The sequence below is a fragment of the Danio rerio genome, chromosome 15 (assembly GCF_049306965.1).
Source record: "Danio rerio strain Tuebingen ecotype United States chromosome 15, GRCz12tu, whole genome shotgun sequence".
NCBI lineage: Eukaryota > Metazoa > Chordata > Actinopteri > Cypriniformes > Danionidae > Danio > Danio rerio.
Genome location: NC_133190.1, coordinates 5,313,790 through 5,336,829, shown reverse-complemented (window position 1 = coordinate 5,336,829; position 23,040 = coordinate 5,313,790). Strand labels below are relative to the sequence as shown.

At 36.9% G+C, this 23,040-nt stretch overlaps 3 protein-coding genes across 8 annotated transcripts in view; 1 reads left to right on the top strand and 2 right to left on the bottom strand.

The window, feature by feature from the left end:
* The window catches only part of mxf (myxovirus (influenza virus) resistance F), a 250,491-nt gene extending 231,788 nt beyond the window's left edge, over positions 1–18,703 (bottom strand). Inside the window, exons 1-10 of one of the 6 annotated variants that reach the window (XR_012391243.1) lie at positions 18,463–18,644; positions 18,230–18,380; positions 10,141–10,212; positions 8,279–8,358; positions 7,910–8,118; positions 6,346–6,480; positions 4,221–4,375; positions 3,119–3,257; positions 1,745–1,943; positions 1,561–1,639 (exon numbers count right to left, since the gene is read on the bottom strand). Coding sequence is in view for 4 of the 6 variants with exons in the window: in XM_073924337.1 (XP_073780438.1) it covers positions 1,561–1,639; positions 1,745–1,943; positions 3,119–3,257; positions 4,221–4,375; positions 6,346–6,480; positions 7,910–8,118; positions 8,279–8,325 (963 nt within the window). In the remaining 2 variants the exon portion in view is untranslated. Of the gene's footprint in view, positions 1–1,560; positions 1,640–1,744; positions 1,944–3,118; positions 3,258–4,220; positions 4,376–6,345; positions 6,481–7,909; positions 8,119–8,278; positions 8,359–10,140; positions 10,213–15,258; positions 15,379–18,229; positions 18,381–18,462 lie in introns of all 6 variants that reach the window. The other 5 variants (XM_073924337.1, XM_073924338.1, XR_012391244.1 and 2 more) reach the window with 5 other exon arrangements.
* brwd1 (bromodomain and WD repeat domain containing 1) overlaps positions 1–23,040 on the top strand; it is a 1,114,832-nt gene that overhangs the window by 819,330 nt on the left and 272,462 nt on the right. The window lies entirely within an intron of this gene.
* The window catches only part of abcg1 (ATP-binding cassette, sub-family G (WHITE), member 1), a 45,754-nt gene continuing 44,252 nt past the window's right edge, over positions 21,539–23,040 (bottom strand). Inside the window, 1 exon segment of the mRNA NM_001110454.1 lies at positions 21,539–22,894. Within this exon segment, the coding sequence (NP_001103924.1) occupies positions 22,666–22,894 (229 nt within the window). The 3' untranslated portion in view covers positions 21,539–22,665.

Genomic DNA, 23,040 nt, shown 5'->3' with positions numbered 1-23,040 from the left:
ATTGAATGAATGACTCAAAACTCGAAGAGTTGAGCGATACACTAATCAAATGTCCTTCTGGCTCATGCTGCATATATTAAAGTCGGACTGAAATCAAAATAAGGAATGTTTATTCTGCTAAGTATATAGTCAGTCTTTAATTGAACAGTTTTTCTAAAAGTTAATCCAGTTAAAACTGTTTATTTTGGTAGCCTTTTTTAAAACCATTGATTTATTCATTTTCTTTTCGGCTTAAGTCTAGTTTATGCTTCTGTGTCAAGTGACCGGCGTAACCCTCGGCGCATGCAACGCGCGTAGCTGTGCATTTATACTTCTGCGCGCTGTCTCTGTTGGTCTGAATTAACACTTCCGAAACACTAGAGGGCAGTGAGGTGTAAATGTTCCTCTGTGTCGAGTTTCTTCTCTGCTGTTTTGCTTTTCCTGAACACTTCCTGGATGTGCAAGTGGCTCAAACTCGCTCATTTTGAGGCAGGAACCGGCGGACGTGCAACAACTTTAACTATGAGGTAAACACAGAACAAAACTTTCCATCAGGAGCTCCTTCACGGGACTCCACATTTGTAAACAATCTCTCCATTGGGTTCGCGTCCAGCTCGCGCCATTTGCGCGGCTCTCGGTCCCGCCCAGACTCGTCAGCGCTACCAAGCCGACCAATCACAGAGCTTGCGCTACGCATCGTTGCAACGTGTAGTTTCAAATTTTGAGAGGTGCACATCAGCGACGCCGACAGCCACTGTGAAGGGCTATGCGTCAGCGGCGTAGCATATGCCGGCGTTTGACGCTGAAGTATAAATCAGCCTTTATACTTCTGCGCGCTGTCTCGGTTGGTCTGCATTAGCACTTCCGAAATGCTAGTTGGCAGTGAGGTGTAAATGTTCCTCTGTGTCCAGTTTCTTCGCTTGTGTTTTGCTTTTCCTGAACACTTCCTGGATGTACAAGTGGCTCAAACTCATTTTGAGGCAGGAACCGGCGGACGTGCAACAACTTTAACTATGAGGTAAACACAAAACAAAACTTTCCATCCTGAGCTCCTTCACGGGACTCCACACTTGTAAACAATCGCTCCATCTGGGTTGCGCCATTCGCGTGGCTCTCAGTCCCGCCCAGACTCGTCATCGCTACCAAGCCGACCAATCACAGAGCTTGCGCTATGCGTCGTTGCGACGTGTAGTTACATTTTTTGAGAGGTGCACATCAGCGACGCCGACGGCCACGGTGTAGGGCTATGCGTCTACGCTGTAGCATACCCCTGCGTTAGACGCATAAGTATAAATCAGCCTTTAGTGTCTTTATTAATCTGGGGTCGCCACAGCAGAATGAACTGAAACTTAGCCAGCATATATTTTATGCAGCGGATACCCTTTCAGCTGCAACCCATCAATGGGAAACATCAATACACCCTCATTTACACACATAAACTACGGTCAATTTAGCTTATCCAATTCACCTACCACATGATCTTGGACTTGTGGGGGAAACCAGAGCACCCGGAGAAAACTCACGCAAACATGGGGAGGCACACGTTATTATTAACATTATTAGTATTCCCTATTATCTTGCCTTTATATGATCACCCAGTTCTCTGGTCAACTTGAGGGCCAGACACTGTGTAGATGCATTTCCATCAGCCAGCAGTGAACTGTGAAGAAAACAATGTAGAACATTCTTAATTTCCTATAAATGCAAACAATTCGTGAATGTTGTTTTATAATGTTTTAATGTAACGATCAAATGATAAAAATACCTGAAATAATGGTGGCTCCTGAAGAAGTTCTGTTCATCCTCCATGGCTTTTTCAAAAGGGACCCTGTTATTGATGTCGCTCTGACCACGACACCGCACAATGATGTAGCCCTTGCTCAGAGGAATGACTTTTCCCTGGACAATGTTCAAAACATCGATCTCAGCTCCTCTGTCAATGAGGTCTGGTTTGGTGAGAATTGCTACTCCACATATTCAAATAGCAGAAAAAAAGATACAGATATAAAGGTTAGATGTTAGGGTCTACATGGTAAGTAACAGGGCTTTACGTTAACACTCGCCAACACGCCTAATGCAGGTAGATTTCGGCGGTGGCGGGTAGGACAGACACTCCCACTAGCCACTTTGGCTGGTTGAAAATAATTTTCCCAGATAATAATTCTTAAAAGCAGGATTCGACAATAAGGATGGTCCAATATGCGTGCCCAGGCGATTTTAAAATCGAAAGGCAACATGACTGACAAAAATAATTGCGTTTGCAACTTCATGCAAGCAAAGCAGGTGAATACCGAAGAATCACTCACACTAACAGCTGAGGTGATGCGTGCATGCTCCCGTTTCCTTTTGTGTAGCAACTGTGTCTAGAAACACAACTAATGCGATCGGTTCTCTTTCAAATAGACTGAACAAAACGGGATGAACATGCACCCACAGTCTTGCTGCTTTCAAGATTTCCAGAGTTGACTTATTGTAAGCAGCGCCAGTTGCTTTCCCTTTAACCAATCTTTGAACAGATTATTTATGGGTCTAACATTAATAAGTGAGTGTGACCATCCTTTCATTAGCATTTTACCTGCTTTCTTCTGCGTTAATATGGTTTAATTATCATTTTTTGCAATAACATTGCTTTAATGGGAGATTAACCCCCCATTTTTGTGTAGTTAACTGGTGATCTGGGACCTTTTGCCACGACATATGACTGTAAAATTTGTTAAATAAAAAGTATAGTATTCAGTAATATTTTGCTTGTTTTGACACATTTTAAATTTGTGGCTGAGAAAACTGTTTATGTATGGTGTGGTCAGAGATAAATTGGGTAAATCCTTCATTGTGGGCTCTGAAAATTATGTGAAATAAAAACTAATCGTAATATATGAAACTGATTCATTTACTTATAATTATTGAGCAAGCTCAGACACGAGTAATTTGAGTAATTTTAGCATGTCAAAGTCATTTTTATGTGTATAAAATATATTTTCCCAACAATAAAATTGTGGCTAGTGAAAATGGCGAGTGGCTAGTAATGTTGGAAAACTACTAGCCACAGTGGCTGGTGATCAAAAAAGTTAAGTGCAAGCCCTGGTAAGTAGCATATTGAAGAATTATGGTATACAAAAATAGAAAAGTGTTTGCAAACCAAGAGTTCTGAGTCCTTCTGGGTCTACTTGTTGTGCCATTCTTAGTGCTTCAGTTGTTGCTATGTCGACATTGCAGGGCACGACAACTAAAATGATGGTTTCACTTTTGTCAATATATTTCAGGATCAGGGATTTGATCTAAAAAAAAAGAGAAGACAGGTAAGAAACTGAATTCTTGAAGTCAAAAAACATTGAAAACGCCATTAACCTTATTTTATTTAGGCCATATATAGAGTAGAAGTCTGAATGATTAGCCCTCTGTATATTTTCCCATTTCTAAACATAATAGTTTTAATAACTCATTCCTAATAACCGATTTATTTTATCTTTGCCACGATCACAGTACATAATAGTTTACTAGATAGTTTTCAAGATACCAGTATTTCACTTTGAGTGCAATTTAAAGGCACAACTAGATTAATTAGGCAAGTCATTGTTTAACGATGGTTTGTTTTGTAGACAATCAAAAAATTTAAAATAAGGTCACAATCTCAATTAAGTCCCCCAGAAAGCCTGGTCGTCCACAAAAGACAAATACAGGAAAGGACAGGATAATGTGTATAATATCGATAGACAATGTTCGGTTTCACAAATATAAGAATATATATACAGCATATATTTTAAAATATTGCAAAAAAATCAATTTACATAAAAAAAAAATAATATATATATATATATATATATATATATATATATATATATATATATATATATATATATATATATATTTTTTTTTTTTTTTTTTTTTTTTTTAATTTTCTTTTTGGCTTAATCCCTTTATTAAACTGGTTTTCCCACAGCGGAATGAACCGCAACTTATCCAGCATATATTTTACGCTGCTTATACCCTTCCAGCATCAACCCATCACTGGGAAACATCCATACACACTCATTCACACACATACACTACGGACAATTTAGCTTACCCAATTCACCTGTAGCACATGTATTTGTACTTGTGGGGGAAACCAGAGCACCCTATGGAAACCCATGGCAACTTGAAGAGAACATGCAAACTCCACACAGAAATGCCAGTAACTCGAAATACATTTTTTTTTTATTACACAGCCATTGTTTTGAGGAATCACTAAATACACTCACCTGATCTCCAATATCATCAGGTTGGCCGTTCACAGGCACACGAGTTATACCGGGCAGATCGATCAGAGTGAGGTCACACACATCAGGAGATGAAATCTCCAAAGTGATGAGCTCATCACAGATCCCAACTGTAGTTCCAGCAAGATCATCTTGTGCTGTTGAATAAAGAGATAAACATTAAAGTAGCTGTAGTTCCTATTTTCCTCTTATTTCCTTCCTCATAAATCTCATACCCCCGGTTTTACAAACAAGGTTTAAGGCTAGTCAAGAGTAAATTGCATGTTTGAGCTGTCTTAACTCAAAATAACTTGGGGTGAGATGTCTTAAAATACGTCAGTGTAATTTTTTGTCTATAGGTGCACACCAATAATATATGTTTCTGAGGCCGTTTTTATAAATGTGTCTTAAATAGCCTACTTTAACTAAAGCCTTGCCCTGGCTTAATCTAAGCCCTGTTTGTGAAACTGGGCCATACAGTTCAGAGGTTCATAAAAACCCCTCTAGACTATAGTTTTGTTTTGCTATCCAACACGTCTTCGAGAACTTTTTTACTTCAGTGTTTTACTTCAACTTCAGCGTCCCTCCACCACCCCAACTCCACACTATTAAACCCAATACCCATTTAAAGGGTCACGAAACACCAAAACACATTTTTTGAGCTGTTGACAGTCGTATATGTGTCCCACACTGCTAAAAACACTATTAGGACACCTATATTTCACTAAAAAGTGTAAATTGGTTGTTTTTGCGTTATTTCAAGCAAATTCATACTTCCGGTTTGAAACGAATTTTTGAAGCTGCGTCACAGCCATGACATAATAGCTTTGTATTTCAGCGTGCAGACTGGACGTCTGTGCCAGAGTGGGTTTTTTTACGTCTTACAGTGTGTTGCATTAATGCATGAGTAAGGCTTGGTTCAAACCAATCAGCGCGCTCTATTGTGCAGCTTCATTAATATTCATTACTATCACCGTGGTTACACGACAGAGACGCCACGTTGTGTTGGCAAAACAAGCGTGAAGTGTTGCTTTTATAGTTTGCTGCAGTTAAGTTTCGTTTTCATTTTCTCTCTGTGAGAGCTCTGAGTCACGTGTGGATTAACAGTGTACGCGACGCTCGACAACAATAACTTACGTGTCTAAGGAGGAACATTGTTTACCTGAGAGCTGTTCTCATTAGCAAACGCTGAGATCCGGATTCGCTTGTAGTCTTCTCTTAATAAAGACGCGGCTCTAGTTGCTGGTGATTGTCCTGTCTCTACAAATTTGGTAAGTGAGCGACCAGTGCTCTTTGTTTATTCAGTTTGTTCGTATCTAACAAACTATTGCACTAAGTGTAAACATGTTAGCACTACAACCAAACTTTAACCTTGTGTAGGGTTTTCACCGCATTTTGTGACCGGAATAACACACGCGGCTTTCTGACGCTACCTGCCGTGTGCATCTAAGTTTCCGGGAAATGCTGAGGTTTTTTTTCTCTCATTCGCCGTGCGGTATCAAACATTGCATGAAAAATACACGCTTAGAGCAGTTCCTCGAATCAAATATCTCGTTTGTCGGGAGGGACATGAATGAATTCCCTGAATGAAAGAGCCAAACTGCAGTTAAAGTCCACTATTTAATAATTTGGCAAATAATTCGACTACAGATGTCCATGTAGGTTAAACACCATCACTTTCTACTGTGTGTGTGTGAATTTTGACTCTGAAACTCGCGCGTGCCCAAATAGACACTCCCACACCATCCCACTTTTTTTCCTCCGACACTCCCCCCTAAACAGAGCTGGACACGCCCACTTTTCTGACTTTTTCCAAAGTAGAGGTGTGAAAACACCCTGCTGAAACGAGGGGGTTTCATGGCCCTTTAAATCTAAGGGGGGAACGTTCTGGAGCCAGACTAGGCACTGCCCTCGTACCCTATCTCTCTTTATCCTGATTAGGGGAATAACATGAGTTAGGGTGTCTTCCCGAGCTCAGATCTCTCTCCCCAAACAGCACCCCAACAACCATATTCTATTCAGTCAAATATCTGTGACTTTGAACTCGTGAAATGCTTAGTAATGTCTTGTACTTCAGAATCCTTCCTTCAGTAATTTCAAATTCCGATCGAGTCCTATTCATACTAACCTGCTCTAACAAGAGAGTCCACCTTTAATGGGTCACTGAAGGCTTCTTTGTGACCATCATAGGAAATGGTCCCTGACCATGGACCAGTTTTGATCTTCTGCAGTTTCAGCTCAAGAGGGCAGCGAGTGACAATACCTTGGTAGGGGGACAAAAAAACACCAGAGTAAACACATTAAAACTAACATGCTTGAATTCTGCCAATATTGTCAGGGTTCTGCCACTCCAGTCTTGTACATTCTTGTTTTGGTGGCAGAGTCCAGACACTAGCTCTGTCTTGTCCTGGTATGTTGTGCTCGGCTCGAGTTTTCTCGGGTCAAGACTCATTTTGTCATTGTGTGTCTCTGTATGAGTGCTCTCGTGAGCGCGCTCAGGCCAAGCACACTCCTGCCTGTACTCGTGTTTGTGTTTGTTCTGTCGGCATCGCTCTGTTCCAATCTCAGCGCCGTTCATTCAACAGTCTAGTTGGTTTCGATTTCGTTTAGGCGCTGGGATGAAACATGCGTGTTGCATATGTGTGAGCACACTGTAAGGTGTTTTCATTTATCGTGTGCTCATGTCTTGCGTCTTCACCACTGTTCACTATGTGCGAGCGCAGATACAGGGACATGAAGCATTTCAAATCTATGTAGATCCTGTCTAAATCATTATGAATGAATATGTCGACATTAGCAATATATGCTGTAGCTTTGACACTTTCAAAATAAAAATCACAACTCAAACACATCGGCCAAACAGAAAATAGACAAATATCGGCTGATATATCTGCATTGGCAATATATGCTGCAGCTTTGATGCTTTCAAAATAAAAGTCACTAATCAATCACATCGGCCAAACAGAAAAATGACAAATATTGGCCAATATATCGTCATTTACAATATATGCTGCAGCTTTGACGCTTTCAAAATAAAAGTCACACCTCAATCACATCGACCAAACAGAAAAATGAAAAATATTGGCCGATATATCGACATTAGCAATATATGCTGCAGCTTTGACGCTTTCAAAATAAAAGTCACTCCTCAATCACATCGGCCAAACAGAAAAATGACAAATATTGGTCGATATATCGACATTAGCAATATATGCTGCAACTTTGATACTTTCAAAATAAAAGTCACTCCTCAATCACATCGGCCAAACAGAAAAATGACAAATATTGGTCGATATATATCGACATTAGCAATATATGCTGCAGCTTTGACGCTTTCAAAATAAAAGTCACACCTCGATCACATCGGCTAAACAGAAAAATGACAAATATCAGCCGATATATCGACATTAGCAATATTTGCTGCAGCTTTGATGCTTTCAAAATAAGTCACACCTCAATCACATCGGCCTAACAGAAAAATGACAAATATTGGCCGATATATTGGCATTAGCAATATATGCTGCAGCTTTGACGCTTTCAAAATAAAAGTCACTCCTCAATCACATCGGCTAAACAGAAAAATTACAAATATCAGCCGATATATCGGCATTAGCAATATATATATTGCTTGACCACTGCTCTCATTTGTGTCACAAGGCGCTGAAACAGAAGCAAGGTTTTCATGTTCTTACCACTTCCTCGAGGCAGAGCCACCCCAGAGAGAGCCTCCAAAACAGAGCTCTTCCCAGAACTCTGATCTCCCACAACTGCAATGGACGGCAGACCAATGTCCTCATCAAGGCCAATGAACCTCAGAGAGTCGATCAACTCAATCAAAGGCCGAACAGACTCAAGGAAATGATTCTGGGGTCCTTCCTGAGCTTTTGAGCCAGAAAATGAGCTTTACATTTAAAAGAGAGAAACAAATAGAAATGTTATTTAGATCTTGATGATGGTTGCTCTGCAGCGGTAGAAATCTAAAACAAACAGATACGTTTTAAGAAGAAAGAAACAGTAATAGGTATTGTAGCTATCAAACATAAATAGCATTTGAATACTACCTCTCATCGCCTTGGTAGTAATATTCTGAATGCTTTTCCTGGTTCATTGTTTGTCTGAAATTCAATTTAGAGATTCTAATCTGAAATAGGAAAAATGAAGTAAAATAAAATGAATAAAAATGAATTAATAAAAACTCAAGATCACTGCACTTTAAGTCTAGCTGTAGAAATCAACACAACAATATAACATCACTACCTGCATGATTTGTGTTATCCTAAATACTGTGCCAAACATCAGATGTTAGGACAAGATACAATTTTTTTAACACATTATATTTGATTAGATATTTTTCAAGACACTTCTATACAGATTAAAGTGACATTTAAAAGCTTAACTAGGTTAATTACGGTAACTAGGCCGGTTAGTGTAATTAGACAAGTTATAGTATAATGATGGTTTGTTCTGTAGACTATCCAAAAAAAAAATTAGCTTAAAGGGGCTAATAATTTTGACCTTAAAATGGTTTTTAAAAAATTAAAAACTGCTTTTATTCTAGCCGAAATAAAACAAATAAGACTTTCTCCAGAAGAAAAAATATTATCCGACATACTGTGAAAATATCCTTGCTCTGTTAAACATCATTTGGAAAATATAAAAAAAATAAATACATAAATTTTTTTAACGATTTTCAAATAGAACAAACAACAAAGAGAATCAGACAAACAAACAACCCCTAAGCTCTGCCAATTAAATAAAATTTACAAATGTATTTGTTTAACAAAAACAAAACAAAAAAAATCTAAATCAAAACAAAAGAAGCCAGAGCTCTCTTAGAAATAAACCTTTCACGAATTGTGTAGAAAGAATTGGAGAGGTTCCCAAAGTCTCCTAAATTTGTACTGTTTGTGGTTGAGGTCAACAGTTGGATTTTTAGAAGTAGACCATTTTAGTAATATCCATTTTTTTAGAGTCAAAAGTGTCTTCAGGAATGTCATTCAGCAAAATAAGTGAGGGGGAGAAAATAAATCGTTTTCCTATTATCTGCTGTTTTCCTATTATCTGCAAAATGGTTGGATGTGAACACAGGACCATGAAAAAGTGTCCCCTTACAACTGGGGTGTCCAAACACTGTCCTGGAGGGCCGGTGTCCTGCACACTTCAGCTCCAACATTAATCAAACCCAACTGAATGAGCTAATCAGGCTCTGACTAAATATACTAGAAACTTCCTAGTAGGTGTGTTGAGGCAAGTTGGAGCTAAACTGAGCAGGATACCGGCCCTCCAGGACCGAGTTTGGACACCCCTGCCTTACAAGTTTTGCACTTAAAACAGAAGTTGGAACAAGCTGGGAACATTTTATGCAGACAAACCAGCCTGATCTCACGAGGAAACGTAGTATTTAATGTTTTGTCACTTTAGTGGCTAATTCGTATGAATTCATACAAGTTGAGTCGTACGAAAAGTACGATTTTAAAAAGGAGGCGTGGCACCCAACCCTGCCTCTAAACCCAAACACAGTCATTGGGTGATGAGCAAATCGTACTAAATTGTACAAATTAGATTGTACGAATTTATACAAATTAGCCAACAGATCAAAAAAGTACGAATTGCCGTGAGATTGTGTTGGACAAACAGAGGTAAAATAAAGTCTGTGGAAAATGTTTAAAATTTTTTCCCATATGGAAATTGAGGTACAAACAAATATATTAATAATAAATACAAAAATCATGTCTCCTTACTTCACACTTGCATTACATTATATGGATGCTTTGTAAAAATACCAATAAAACCAATAAAAATAAACACTTTTTAAAATTATGTTCTATCATTTTAATTGATATATAAATTAGCCATCATATTACAGGAAAAGTATTAAATTCTGCCAAATGTGCTCAAATAAAAAAGCCTGAAGTGTTTTTACCTTCTTTCAGTGCTTCTTCAACACAGCCTGGAGAGTGTCTTTCTGAAACCCCATGCTGCATTTTATACATTCCTAAAGCAGGAAACATGAAAACCCTTTATTGCACACAATATACCCAAAGTATTTAAAAAAAGAGGAAATAAGCAGTTGAGTTCTGTTTTCAGGTGTAATCGCACGGCATTTTTTCCCCAAACATTTCTATACCTTTCACTTTCATCATCTTTTCTGCAGTTCACATAATTCCATTTACCCTCAAATAGTATTCATTTCACCATTCTGCTTAAAGATATTGAATATAATCAGTGGTAGATAGAGTCCTGAAAAATCATACTCAAGTAAAATACCATTTCTTGCTTAAGTAGTGCAAGTACACTTTAAAAAAAAAGGTTCCTAGAGGTTCTATATAGAACCTTGGGGTTCTATACTTGGCCAGTAGAACCTTTTACCCAAAAAATAGTTCCATTTAGAACCCTTTGAGTGCAAAGAACCTTTTTGATTAAAATGGTTCTATAGTTTTTGATTCATAACATAATTATCTAGTAAAGATTATAAAATAATTATAAGCTATAACACAGATATACAAAGCTTTTTGAGTCAAAACCTAATAAAATGAATGCTGTGGTCAAAAACGTTATCAGTGTACAGTATGGTGGGATTTTTTTCATTCAGGTTTGCACATTAGCACATAACTTATATTTTATATATACTTAATATTTAACATTTTTAACAAATTATTTTGTGAAATAAATAAAATAACCAGTTTATTTCTTTAGACTGTGCAGTACCATGTTTTTATGATTTAAAAATTTATTTAAAACTAATTATCATATATATATATATATACATACTTAAAGGTTTAACATTTCAAATACATTTAGTCTGCATTTTTTGTGTCCTTTATAAATAACACCAGATCTTTCATCTATGGATTATTAAAATATGTTTGGCTTTAAAAGGTTTTAATAATATCCAGGGACAGACTGGCCATAGGGAGAACCGGGACCTTTCCCGGTGGCCTGATGGTCAATCTTGCCTGCCACCATGACTCTGGCCTGCTGCGCATACACAGACTCGGTCCGGGCACGAGTGCTGCACTGCTACCTAAATAAAGAACCCTTAAATGGTTCTAAATAGAACCATCTAGCTTGAATTCGAACAACCATTTGGGGTTCTATTTAATGAACCATTAAAATGGTTCTATTTAGAACTTTTTTGGGGTTCCATATATAAAGCGCTTGATAGAACCATTTTTGGTTCTATATAGAAACATTTCTTTTAAGAGTGTAGAGTAAAATTATCTGTTGTAAATATGACTCAAAGTGTGAGTAAAAAGTAGCACTTTTAAAAGTACTCAAGAGTAGTGACTAGTGAGTATTACGCTGTGAAAAGCTGATGATTTGCATTAAATTTGTGCATGTGTGTGTAAACGTAACATTCTGTAGAGCATTTAATTATTGCCCAGCAGGCACACAACATCATAAGATGTTAATATTAGGTTAGATTTAGGTTGTGATGTCAGGTGACGAAAATTCAATGTCTAGCCAGCGCCTATAAGGACAACGTTACTTTAATGTTCAATAATGACGTCAAATATCTTATAATATAATATAAATTATAGTTAATTATTTCATATTAACGGCAAGTACTGACATTTATTTGTCAGGTATGGCAACCAAAATCCAACGTCTGATAGACGTCATAGCGGTAAAAGTAAAAGTACACATTTTTAAAACTACTTAGTAAATTACAATTCCTGAGAAAAACTACTCAATTATAGCAATTTGAGTATTTGTAATTATTTACTTTACACCATTGATTATAATACATCTATTTGTCAAAACACGTCCCAGATATCACAAGAAAATGTCATTATTTAACATAATTCTGAAAAAGTGACTAATTTGCACAAATGCAATTGATTTTTTTACACTTTCTTTAACATAATCGTCACTTAGGGGGTCACTAAATGCTTATAAAACATCCAAAAATAATTATAAACAACATTTTACATAGTTATGAACTGCCTTGTGAGACTGCAATGGGGTAAAAATACACGAATGTTGTTTAAACGTGGTAAAAGATGCATTATTGGATTATTACACAAGTAACTGTACTATAGAACAGAAGTACTATTAACTCCATTATATTAACTATTCAACTATTAACTAAACCTCTGGAATCCGGTGTGAACGTGTGGATATTGCACATTAATGCACACTATTATTAATAGGCACTCTCACACATTCACTTCAGATTCTAGAGCAAATGTGAACAATTAATCGTTTTTCTGTTCTATAGTCTATTACACTACGTTTCGCCACTACAGGTCTCTTGAAGCAATAACACAGACGAAGCGTGATGCTGCAATCATAGATATACACATGCAAGTTGGTGCTACTTTGCCTTATGGTGAATGCGGTAAGAGACTATTATTATCAATAACGCTACCTGTTTACCACAAAAGTTTAAAACATACAAAAAAAGTAAAAAAAAAAACAAACAAACTAAATCTTACCTATGAAATGTTTTGTGCGTTGTTTTCTTCGTTTGCTCATTACTACACCCATACACAGCACTTAAGTCCAGTATCTTCACGTAGTAACACTGTCTTGTATAGTGCGGTTGAATGACACTTGTCCTGGGAGCACTGTACAAATATGGCGGCGCTATTGACGCATGCTCAGGGTCCCTATGCGATATCTAGTGTATATATCTATGTGCTACAATGAGTGAACCAAGCGGCAACCTCCCACTCGCCCTCGTGAAGCAAATATTGAAACTGCAGTTCATCGAAATTCGCTAGTCCTGGCTCCATAATAGAGCGGATTACTATTGAGCCCACTGTTAAAATGGCCAACTTTACTGCAGAAAAAAGGTGTTTACGCCTGGTACATAGAACGATTTTGGTTCATATAGCTAATATTACCCTTCATGACAATCCTGAGTGTGAATTTTTTTTATAACTCTTCAGTTTTTTTATAATGGGTTATATTAAGTGTGCATAATTAAGGCCGTGGCCGCTGATTAGCGGCTGAAATCTTGTCATGGACATTAAATTAAGATGCCAACTGGTTTAAAAAGGCCTAGATTAAAAGAAGATGGCCAAATGTGAATTTTTCTGTTATAAACTATAGTAAAACAGCTTGTCAAAAAGAATAATAAAAATACTAAACCCTGCAAACAGATTAAATACAGGAATTAAGAAAAGGGTGCACTTTTATTATCAGCTGTCAGTCATCGCCTGCTTTTTTTTCCTGGTCATTGTGCCTTTGCCATGTGCTGTGTAAATAACAGACAATCGGATACGGATAATCGGTCACTTTTAATAGATGATGTAAGCCATTCATCAAAAAAAAAAAACTGATACAGTAACAAAATCAGAATTGACCATCAAGATTTGCAGCCTTAGTGAGACAGTACCAGAGCTTTTTCGCTCCGGATTTTGTATCTTTTCATACAATTTGTTTTTTGTTTGTCCATTTTTTGTACATTTAGTGGAACTTAGGCTTTGCTGGAAATAGATGTAAATCTAAATAAAAAGTTCAACAACAACAAAAAGGGGAAGGAAGTGATTTCCTACTCAAGTTTCAGAGGAAATAGGAATTTATTTGGGGAAAAGTTCTGGACCTCAAATGGTCATATAGGCATGTGGCAACTGCATGTCATATCACATCATATACTGTATTTTTATTGAATGCCATGTCAGCAATAACAGCTATTTTCATGGCAAAAACAATTCATTAAAATAAATACAATAAAAAATGCAAACAAACATACACATAATAACATAATGACATAAATTAGACTTTTTTTTGATGAATATTACTCTAAGTTAATTTCATTAAAATTATACAAAATAAAACTTTTGCAGTTATTACAAGTCCACTTGAAATCTACAAACAAAAATTTCATATTTCAATAACTAAGTCTTGTATGATCAAAACGACATCTTGCAAAAAATCACTTGATCAAATCTGGTCCTAAAAGGTATTAAAAATCTGTTTTTTTTTTCAGGGTGTAATTTCATGCAGTTTTATTATTCACCCATAAATCTCATTCCTCTTGCCACTTATTTAAAATGCAACCAAAGGAGGAATTTGGCATTTTATTGGCTTTTGTTTTAAAGTTTCTTTCATTCTTTTGGAAGTCTGACTCCATCATGTTGTCCAGGCAGTCACCATTGTTGGCTGCTTTATGTAAGCGGAAACAACACTGGGCAAAGTTCAGTGGAAATCCCGAATAGCGGAAATGTGAACAGAGAGTAAAACCCAAATGATGCAATCACAGCGGTGAGTACAGTACAAGTACTGTGCGTAATCATTTGGGTAACAATGCACTTATTATGCACATACATTCATAATTTTACATGTGCATGAAATTACATCTGAAATTAATTTCTGTAATTATATTTATAATTACACTATTGACCCATCCCTTACACCTTAACCCATCCTTAAACCCACCCATACCATCAAACCAATATACCAGCTTAACATAATAAGTGGAATACAATATAAACACAATATGCACATTGTATTTATTTATTATTGATGTAAGTACCTAATGTGACCCAACATAAAGTGTAAGTGCACTGTTAGTATTTAAATATAGAGCATTTAACGTGTATAAGTTAAGGTAATGATTAACCTATTTGAAGTATACTGTCAATTAATTTGGCTGTAGGGTATACTTAACATATTTTCAGCTTACTTTGTTAAATTAGGGTATTTACGCTATTTTTTATTTATATAAAATATATAATTGACCTATTTGAAGATATGTAACTGCAAGTTATTTTCAGCTTAGACAGCTCCTAAATGTCATTTAGTTTAGTATGTAATGTTCAACAAATATTAAAACTACAAGTCAAGTATAATATGTAATAATTATAACTTTAAACAAATGACAATGAACACATATAGACATTTTAGAATTTTTAGTACATTTCATAGAAGTACATTACAAAAAGACTAGATTAAAGATCTTTTTAGTAAAGTCTCTCAGTGTATAATTTAACGGTATGATGCGTGAATGTGCTCCACGCAGGTTTTTGCATCTCATTTATATACACTATGAACAGCAGCTATGCTAATTATTCTCTTTATTCTCTATTTTCACCTGGGAATGCTCATCTCGAGGCCCACAGACTATGCAGCGCCACTGGTTCGATCCGCGACCTGCGACAAGATGATCCCAAGGTTTCCATAATCCTGGACCAGGCCGTATTCTGAGCAGCTGCTGTGGTGGAGGAATGGAGAGCATGAGACTGATTCTTGTGACGCTCCAGGGACAGACGAGTATTGCTGACTTCCAGCGTTCCCCAGCGCCTAGACTGCAGCTCTGCACAAGACAGTTGGCCAAAGGGAAATGGTCGTGCCCAACTGAGCCTGATTTCCCTCGAGGTTTTTTATCCTTCACTTTCGCCAACTGGAGAAGTTTTTTTGGGATCTGTAGAGCTGCGCATTGATTGATTTGCTCTTCAGTGTTTGGACACTCAGCAGTAAATATTAAACCACACTGAACTAAGCTTAACTGAACTGAACTCAAACTCTGAAAACTGGACTGACACTGTATCAATTTTCTATGATCTTCTATGTCAGGGGTGGCCAACCCTGTTCCTGGAGAGCCACCTTCCTGCAGATTTCAGTTGCTACCCATATAAAACACACCTGAACCAATTAATTAGGACCTGAACACCACTTGCTAATTACAAGCAGGTGTGTTTAATATGGGTTGCAACTGAAATCTGCAGGAAGGTGGCTCTCCAGGAAGAGGGTTGGCCACCCCTGTTCTATGTAAAGCTGCTTTGACACAGTCTACATATTAAAATGTGCTATAGAATTAAAGATTAATTGAACTATATTGAAAGTAGACTAAAAGTAGGTATTGTCTTATTTTTATTTAAAAGAAGTGCACTAACAGCACACTTCTTAATTCTAAAGGACAGAACACAAGCTCATAGACAGCCGTTTCAGGTTGTGATCTGTTGGACATAGCAGTATTTCAAGCTCATTCTGAAAACGTAGCCCTGCGGACGTTTCTGGAGACAGCGGAATACGTCCCAAGGGGGACGTACGGCCGCGTTTATTTTTTTCAAGCGAATGCTGCGGGGCGATGTGATGCTGTTTGCTTTCGCGCTCGCCTTACCTCCTTGTGGAGGGCTTCCCCGCTAAAACCCGTTTGTCCACTCAGCTCACCGTGTACGTCGGCAGGCTCGAGATGCAGAGAGGAGTTGACCACGGCGACCGGTATCGAGTCCGGGGAAGAGTGGTTCCAGCAATCAGGTAAGACAAAAACAGAATCCCAAAAATTAAGTGAACGAGTTTCGTGACAGGGTGAGAACGTGGAGAAATCCGAAAACACAGTAGAAAAAAAAAAAATAGGCGCTTTTATTTTTTTGGACGGCTTTTGTAAACTGTTGCTCGGGTTTAGGGAAGCGAGCGGGCGGGCGGGCGGGTCGATCGGTAAAATTGGTTGAGTTCAGGGAAGGAGGAGAGCGGGTCGGCCAATTGGCCGGTCGCGCAGTCAATCATCCGGTCAGTCGGACAACGGCCTCTGGTGGGTTCACGCAATAACAGCGTGGGCGCGAACCGCACTCGCAAGAGGCGTCTGAGGTGCGAAAAAGCGCACAACAGCGGCCTCTCGCGGATTCGCAAAAACAAAAACTGCAGCCGTACGTACCCGGTCTCCAGAAACGTCCGCGGGACTACGTTTCCACATTGAGCCTGGGTTGCAGTATTCCATCTTGTTTTACTGATCCTCTTATTTTAATTTCACAAAGTAAGCTTTATCTAATGAAAGTATTATTTTACTGATTATTATTATAAGCCACTATACTGTATATATACACTGGGTTTTAAAAAACAGCGGTTCGAACTGTAGTTCTGCCAAGTGACTAAAAAGTTATCAGCATGATGGTAAAAAACTGTACATTTCTAGTCAAACCATTCGGTACCACTTTATTTTAAGTGGCCTTAACTAATATGTACTTACACAGGAATTAATAGTTTGTTACAATGTACTTATTGTGTAAATACATGTATTTACTGTGTACTTATGCTTGAATTAATACCTGTATGTAATTACATCTGTAATTAACTTTTGTGATTACATTTGTAAATACACTGTTGACCATCCCTAACACCTTAACCCACCCTTAAACCTACCCATACCACCAAATCTGTCCATAACCCAACCTCTATCCCAACTCAAGAGCACCACAAGTGTTCTCAAATACATTATAGACACAGTAAGTACATTTTATTTATTTTTTGATGTAAGTACATAGTAGTTAAGGACACTTAATATAAAGTGGGACCAACCATTCTTCTGCAATCTCTTACCAAAAACGGAAATAAGGGCAGTATTAATAGCTATAAATGTGGGAGAGCGCTGATATTATGTGATTGTATAGTATTACAATATGGAACAATTCAATGTTGATGTTAAATCAAAAGCAATTCACAAATACTTGAAATTAAATTATTTAATGACAATAATTCTCTATGGTTACAACTGAATTAATTACAAAATAACTGTATGAAATGTTAAAATATAAAATGATAAAACATGATATAAATTGTACCCAGATTAAATGTAAAATTAAAGTTACCAAAGGTAAAAGGAGAGACACAGGGGGAGGGAGAAAGAGACAAAGAGAGCTGGCCCAGAAGTTAACCTGATTGCAGTAGAGTCAGAGAAGATAGACTCCAGAGACAGGCCAGGAAAAGACGAGGGCAGGAAAAGACAGAGCCCGAGTTTACCTCCTATTTTGTATCTTTCTTGACCATGTGACTAAAGCCCAAATGCTGAGACATTCAAACTGACCAATCAACATGTGACCACATCATAAACAACTGTTTACCTAGTTAAAATTAATACCTAATTAAGTCTTTAAATTGCAGTTGAATACCAGTATCCTGCAAAATAACTAGTAAAATATTATGTACTGTGATAATGGCTAGGTATTTTGCAGGATACTGGTATTCAACTGCAATTTAAAGACTTAATTAGGTATTCATTGATAATGGCTAGGACAAAAGTAGATTAGTTATTAGAAAATAGTTATTAACATGTGTTGAAAACTCACACTTGTGCAACAATCTTTTGTTCAACTTGGCATTCTTGCACAGCAAAGGTTTCCAATTCTCAGTTTGTATTTCAGTTTCCCAGAAATGACTGTTGCAGAAACAAAGTAAGCTTCTTTTTGATTTCTGTCTTCGTTTCTTGGTTTCAGTTAGCTGTAGAAAACCCAGGCTTTCAGTTCCAGTTTTTCATGTTGCTTATTCTCCCATTTAAATAAAAGGAAAATCTCTAACTCACCACACTTGGTTTATTGTCCTTCCTCCCCAATAGGCTTTAGTGGAACCCTCAGTCCCAAGTAGCCAGTCATTAAACATTTCCCATTGAAATTTTCGCCACAAGAAAAAAATGTACCTTCAATGTCTGGAGAAGATGTTATATCAATTATTGAGACTCTTGTTGAAGTGTCACCTGAAAAGTGTGGGAAAATGTACCAATGTCATGCACTTCCCTTTAGCTTTTTTGTTGCATGTTTTTGGTTGTTTCCACATTTTTTCACATAATATTTGAACTTCTCTTTATGGCTGACTTCCTCAATCGCTCTAACTCTTATTATATTTTCATCTCTTGTTTAACTCTTCCAGTCGCCAGTTATTACAAGATGCTGGAGGTCACCAACTTCTTTCACCACAAAAGAAGAATCGAAGATTTTAGATGAACTGTTAAAGAAGTAAAGTAAGAATTATTAGCCCCCTGAATTATTTGCCTCCCTGTTTATTTTTTTCTCCAATTTCTGTTAACGGAGAAGATTTTTTTTCTAAATGTAATAGTTTTAATAACTAATTTCTAATTATTATTTTATTTTTGCCATGATGACAGTAAATAATATTTGAGTAGATATTTTTCAAGACACTTCTAAACAGCTTAAAGTGACATTTAAAGGCTTAACTAGGTTAATTAGGTTAACTAGGCAGGTTAGGGTAATTAGGCAAGTTATTGTATGACGATGGTTTGCTCGGTAGACTATTGACAAAAAACATAGATTAAAGGGGCTAATAATTTTGACCTTAAATAGTTTATAACAAAATAAAAACTGCTTTCATTCTAGCCAAAATAAAACAAATAAGACTTTCTCCAGAAGAAAAAATATTATCAGACATACTGTGAAAATTTCCTTGCTTTGTTAAACATCATTTGGGAAATATTTAAAAAAGGCAAAAAAAAAAATCAAACGGGGCTTAATAATTCTGATTTCAACTGTTTATACACATTAGCTTGCATTAAAAAAATTAAATAATAAATTCTTTATTATTATTTAAGCTAGCAATTCAGATTCATAAAACAGAGTAAAACAAGCAGTTTCAAAACAACTAATCTTTATTATTAAATCTACCAAGAAACAGATGTTACATCAGATTTGCGTACCAGCAAAATATTCCAACTAGAAGAGCTTCTCTGTGGAAAACCTTTTAAAATAGTTACTGAAAGCCTGCATAGCAACCTTTTAACCATTTTGATTCTGTTTTACGCAATAAGTGCAAGAAAGAAACCAACTAATTCAGACAAAGAATATGCAAATTACTGTAATTACAGTCTTAAGTAGAAATACCAACAGAAAACACTTAATATATCAACGAGACATATAGTTCAAATACAGATTGCATCAGATTTAACGTCGAGGTCCACAGTAAAGGTTTGGTACGACTATAATATTGGTCATAACACTTGAGTTAATGCTCAGCATTCACATTGTGCCTGCAATGTTTAGTCAATAATCTATGGCGGAAGTTACTAAACATTTGCCATATGGACATTTAATACAAAGAACACCAAAAATAAATAACATTCTTCTTCATTTTTTTGGTCACATTTTCAATTTTGCATTGCGTCTGCACTTACACCAGTATTTTCGATTATCCCACAACCAGAAAAAAGCATTGTGTGTGCATACACTGTAAAAGTGCAGGATTCCACCAGCCTGATCTCATGAGAAAACGTAAGTATTTTACGTTTTCCTAGTTTGGTGGCTAATTCTTACGAATTCGTACGAGATCAGTCAAACGAAATTGTATGATTTTAAAAAAGAGGCGGGGCACCTAACCCCACCCCTAAACCCAACCGTCATTGGGGAATGAGCGAATTGTACTAAATTGTACGAATTACATCGTACGAATTTATACGAATTAGCCACTAAATCAAAAAGTAACGAATTGCCGTGAGATTGTGTTGGATTCCACACAATCCATTCATGTTATCCCAGCACAAATAGGTAAAGTTTTTGACTAATTTAGCAATTAAGTTGTCCCCCTAAAAATCTCAAGAATCTCAAGCTCATTTTACTTTAAATAAGAACTTTGAACAAGCAGCAACAACAAATCTAGATGTCAACAAAGAATGTTCCATTAATTAATAACGCATGACAACAAGCCTTTGGATTATAAACGCCACATGGAGATGCGTGTGATCCTCTATCAACGCATACTCGACCTTCACATCTAGACTTCAGCGAAATCAAAGGCATTCAGAGCAGTAAACGTGAACATGTAAACCATCCAGGAGAGACTTTCAGAATGTAGGAAGAGCATGAGATTTTTCTCCAACATTGTTTGGGTCAAAATGAATGATTTTTCTTCAATGATCCAATAATCATTTGTAAATTCAGCACAATCGCACGAGAAAATGTAATTAGTTCAAGTATTGTCAGAAAAGTAACTAGTGTCAATTCAAACAACTTAATTTGTATAAAAACATTTTTTTTAAGGGATGCATGCCCCTAAACCAAATCGTACTAAAATGAATGAAAAAGATTGTATAAATTAAAACAAATTACCCACTAAATCAAAAAGTTACCAACTGTCGTGAGAATGTGTTGAATCAGGGCACCTTTTTCAAAAAAAAAAAAAAAAAGGAAAATTAAGAAAAAAGACATTTTTGTTTTTTTCTTTTGCTCACTAAAAATAAAAGATTTTGGCTCGATTTTAGTTTTTTGGTTTAGGGTATGAAAACAAATAAACATTTTCAAAATTCATTTATACACAGGTAGGCGGTGCTGAAACACCCTTTTTCTTCTGATTGGTCAACCAAATCTAAGATTGTGACGTCAAAAAAAAAATCAAGCCAAAATCTCATTTTTTCATTTTTTGTTTTTTTTTTGTTTTTTGTGAGCAAACAATGAACTGAATAATGTCTGTTTACTTAATTGAGCTTTTTTTGTTTAAAAATGGATATAGAATAGACAGAAGATACCCTGATTGTGTTGGAATATTACAGGTATACTTCATCCAAAAATGAAAATTACCTCATCATTTACTCTCTCCCATATGATTTTAAACATTTATGAGATCCTTTCTTCCCTGAAAGCCTTTTTTTACTTTTCTTTTTTTACTTTTAGAAACAGATTTTGTCTTGTTTCTAGTCCAACTATTTAAAAATTAAGATGCAGTATGTAAGTTTGACACCCAGTGGTTGAAGTAGGTATTGCACTGCTGGTTCAAAACACACACAAGTGCAGGTTGCAAGATTGAGGACACTGACGGTAGTGTGCTTGACAATCAGTCATGTTCTACATAAAAGCAACGGCACACGATAGAAGGAATATTTTTTACATTAAAGCTGATCTTTTGTCCTAACCAACACTTGAAGTTTTATTTATTTTATTTTAGAAATAGCTTTTATTTCTTGCAGCTAAACAACAGGACAAACTGACATTGATCACCTCAGGTACACCTCATGTGCTTTATTCAGGGTTAAATGCTAATAACGTGAGTTTAAATGCCATTTTACATGACATTTATTGCCATACTACATACCATAAAAAATCATTTTTAAGCAAGAGGCTAACGGTCTAATCTGATTCTGTGATTTATGCTTAGCTAAGCTAAAAGTGTCTAGAATTCGGCTGGATGGATTCAAAAATAGTCAAACTCAACTGTCTAACTCTAGAGGAGTAGTAAAATAATCATATTTCCAAAATAAACTGGAGTGTTCCAAGAGATGCAGTCATGTACACCTTAAAGTGTGGGCTTTATCGTTATTAAAATAATATTAGCTGCAAGTATAAAACTATACAAAAAGAGCACATTTAACACAGATAAGCACACTTCTTTTTCACAAGGGCGAAAGACAAAAGTTTCCAGCTCTCCAAAAGGATTACAGAGACTAGCACATTACCTTTATTTATCCAAAGTCAGAACTTCTCCAGTGAATATGTCTCACCATCAGCGTCTATGAGTTTCATCGGAGTGCCCCCCATGTTTCTTAATCTATCCATGCAGATGTTTGGTTGCGTTCTACGCTCTTTGTTTCTTTAAAAAAGCACGCATAAAAGCTGGGCAGCTATATACTGTGACTTCAAGTTCAGCCCAGGTTTTGGTCCTGTGAGGGAAAACATGGCGATGGTTGTTTTGGAGGGACGAACCCTCTTTGCTTTGGCTTCCTCAGCCTGGCCCTGCCTGGGCAAGAAAGTCTCAGCAGTACTCTTTCTCCATCACATCCTTCAAGTGTCTACCTCTCAGCACTGATCTTGTATCGGAGGACGAAGTAGGCGATCAGACGGAGCGAAATAAAGAAGATGCCCAGGACAATGAAGTCCATGTAGAGCTTTGCGTCCTCAACGTCCAGCTCCTTCAGAATGGCTTCAGACTTCTGAAAGTGGCAGGTTTCGTCTTTGTCGCAGTGCAGGTCCTCACGGTCCAGCCCGTAGATGGATAGAATTACCCCTTCGAAACCATACCTAAAAGTCAAAGGACAACATATTTAGACCAAGACACCCTACAACAGGGGTGCTCAATCCTGTTCCTGCAGATCTACCTTCCTGCAGATTTCAGTTGCTACCCATATCAAACACACCTGCCTGTAATTATCAAGTGGTGTTCAGGT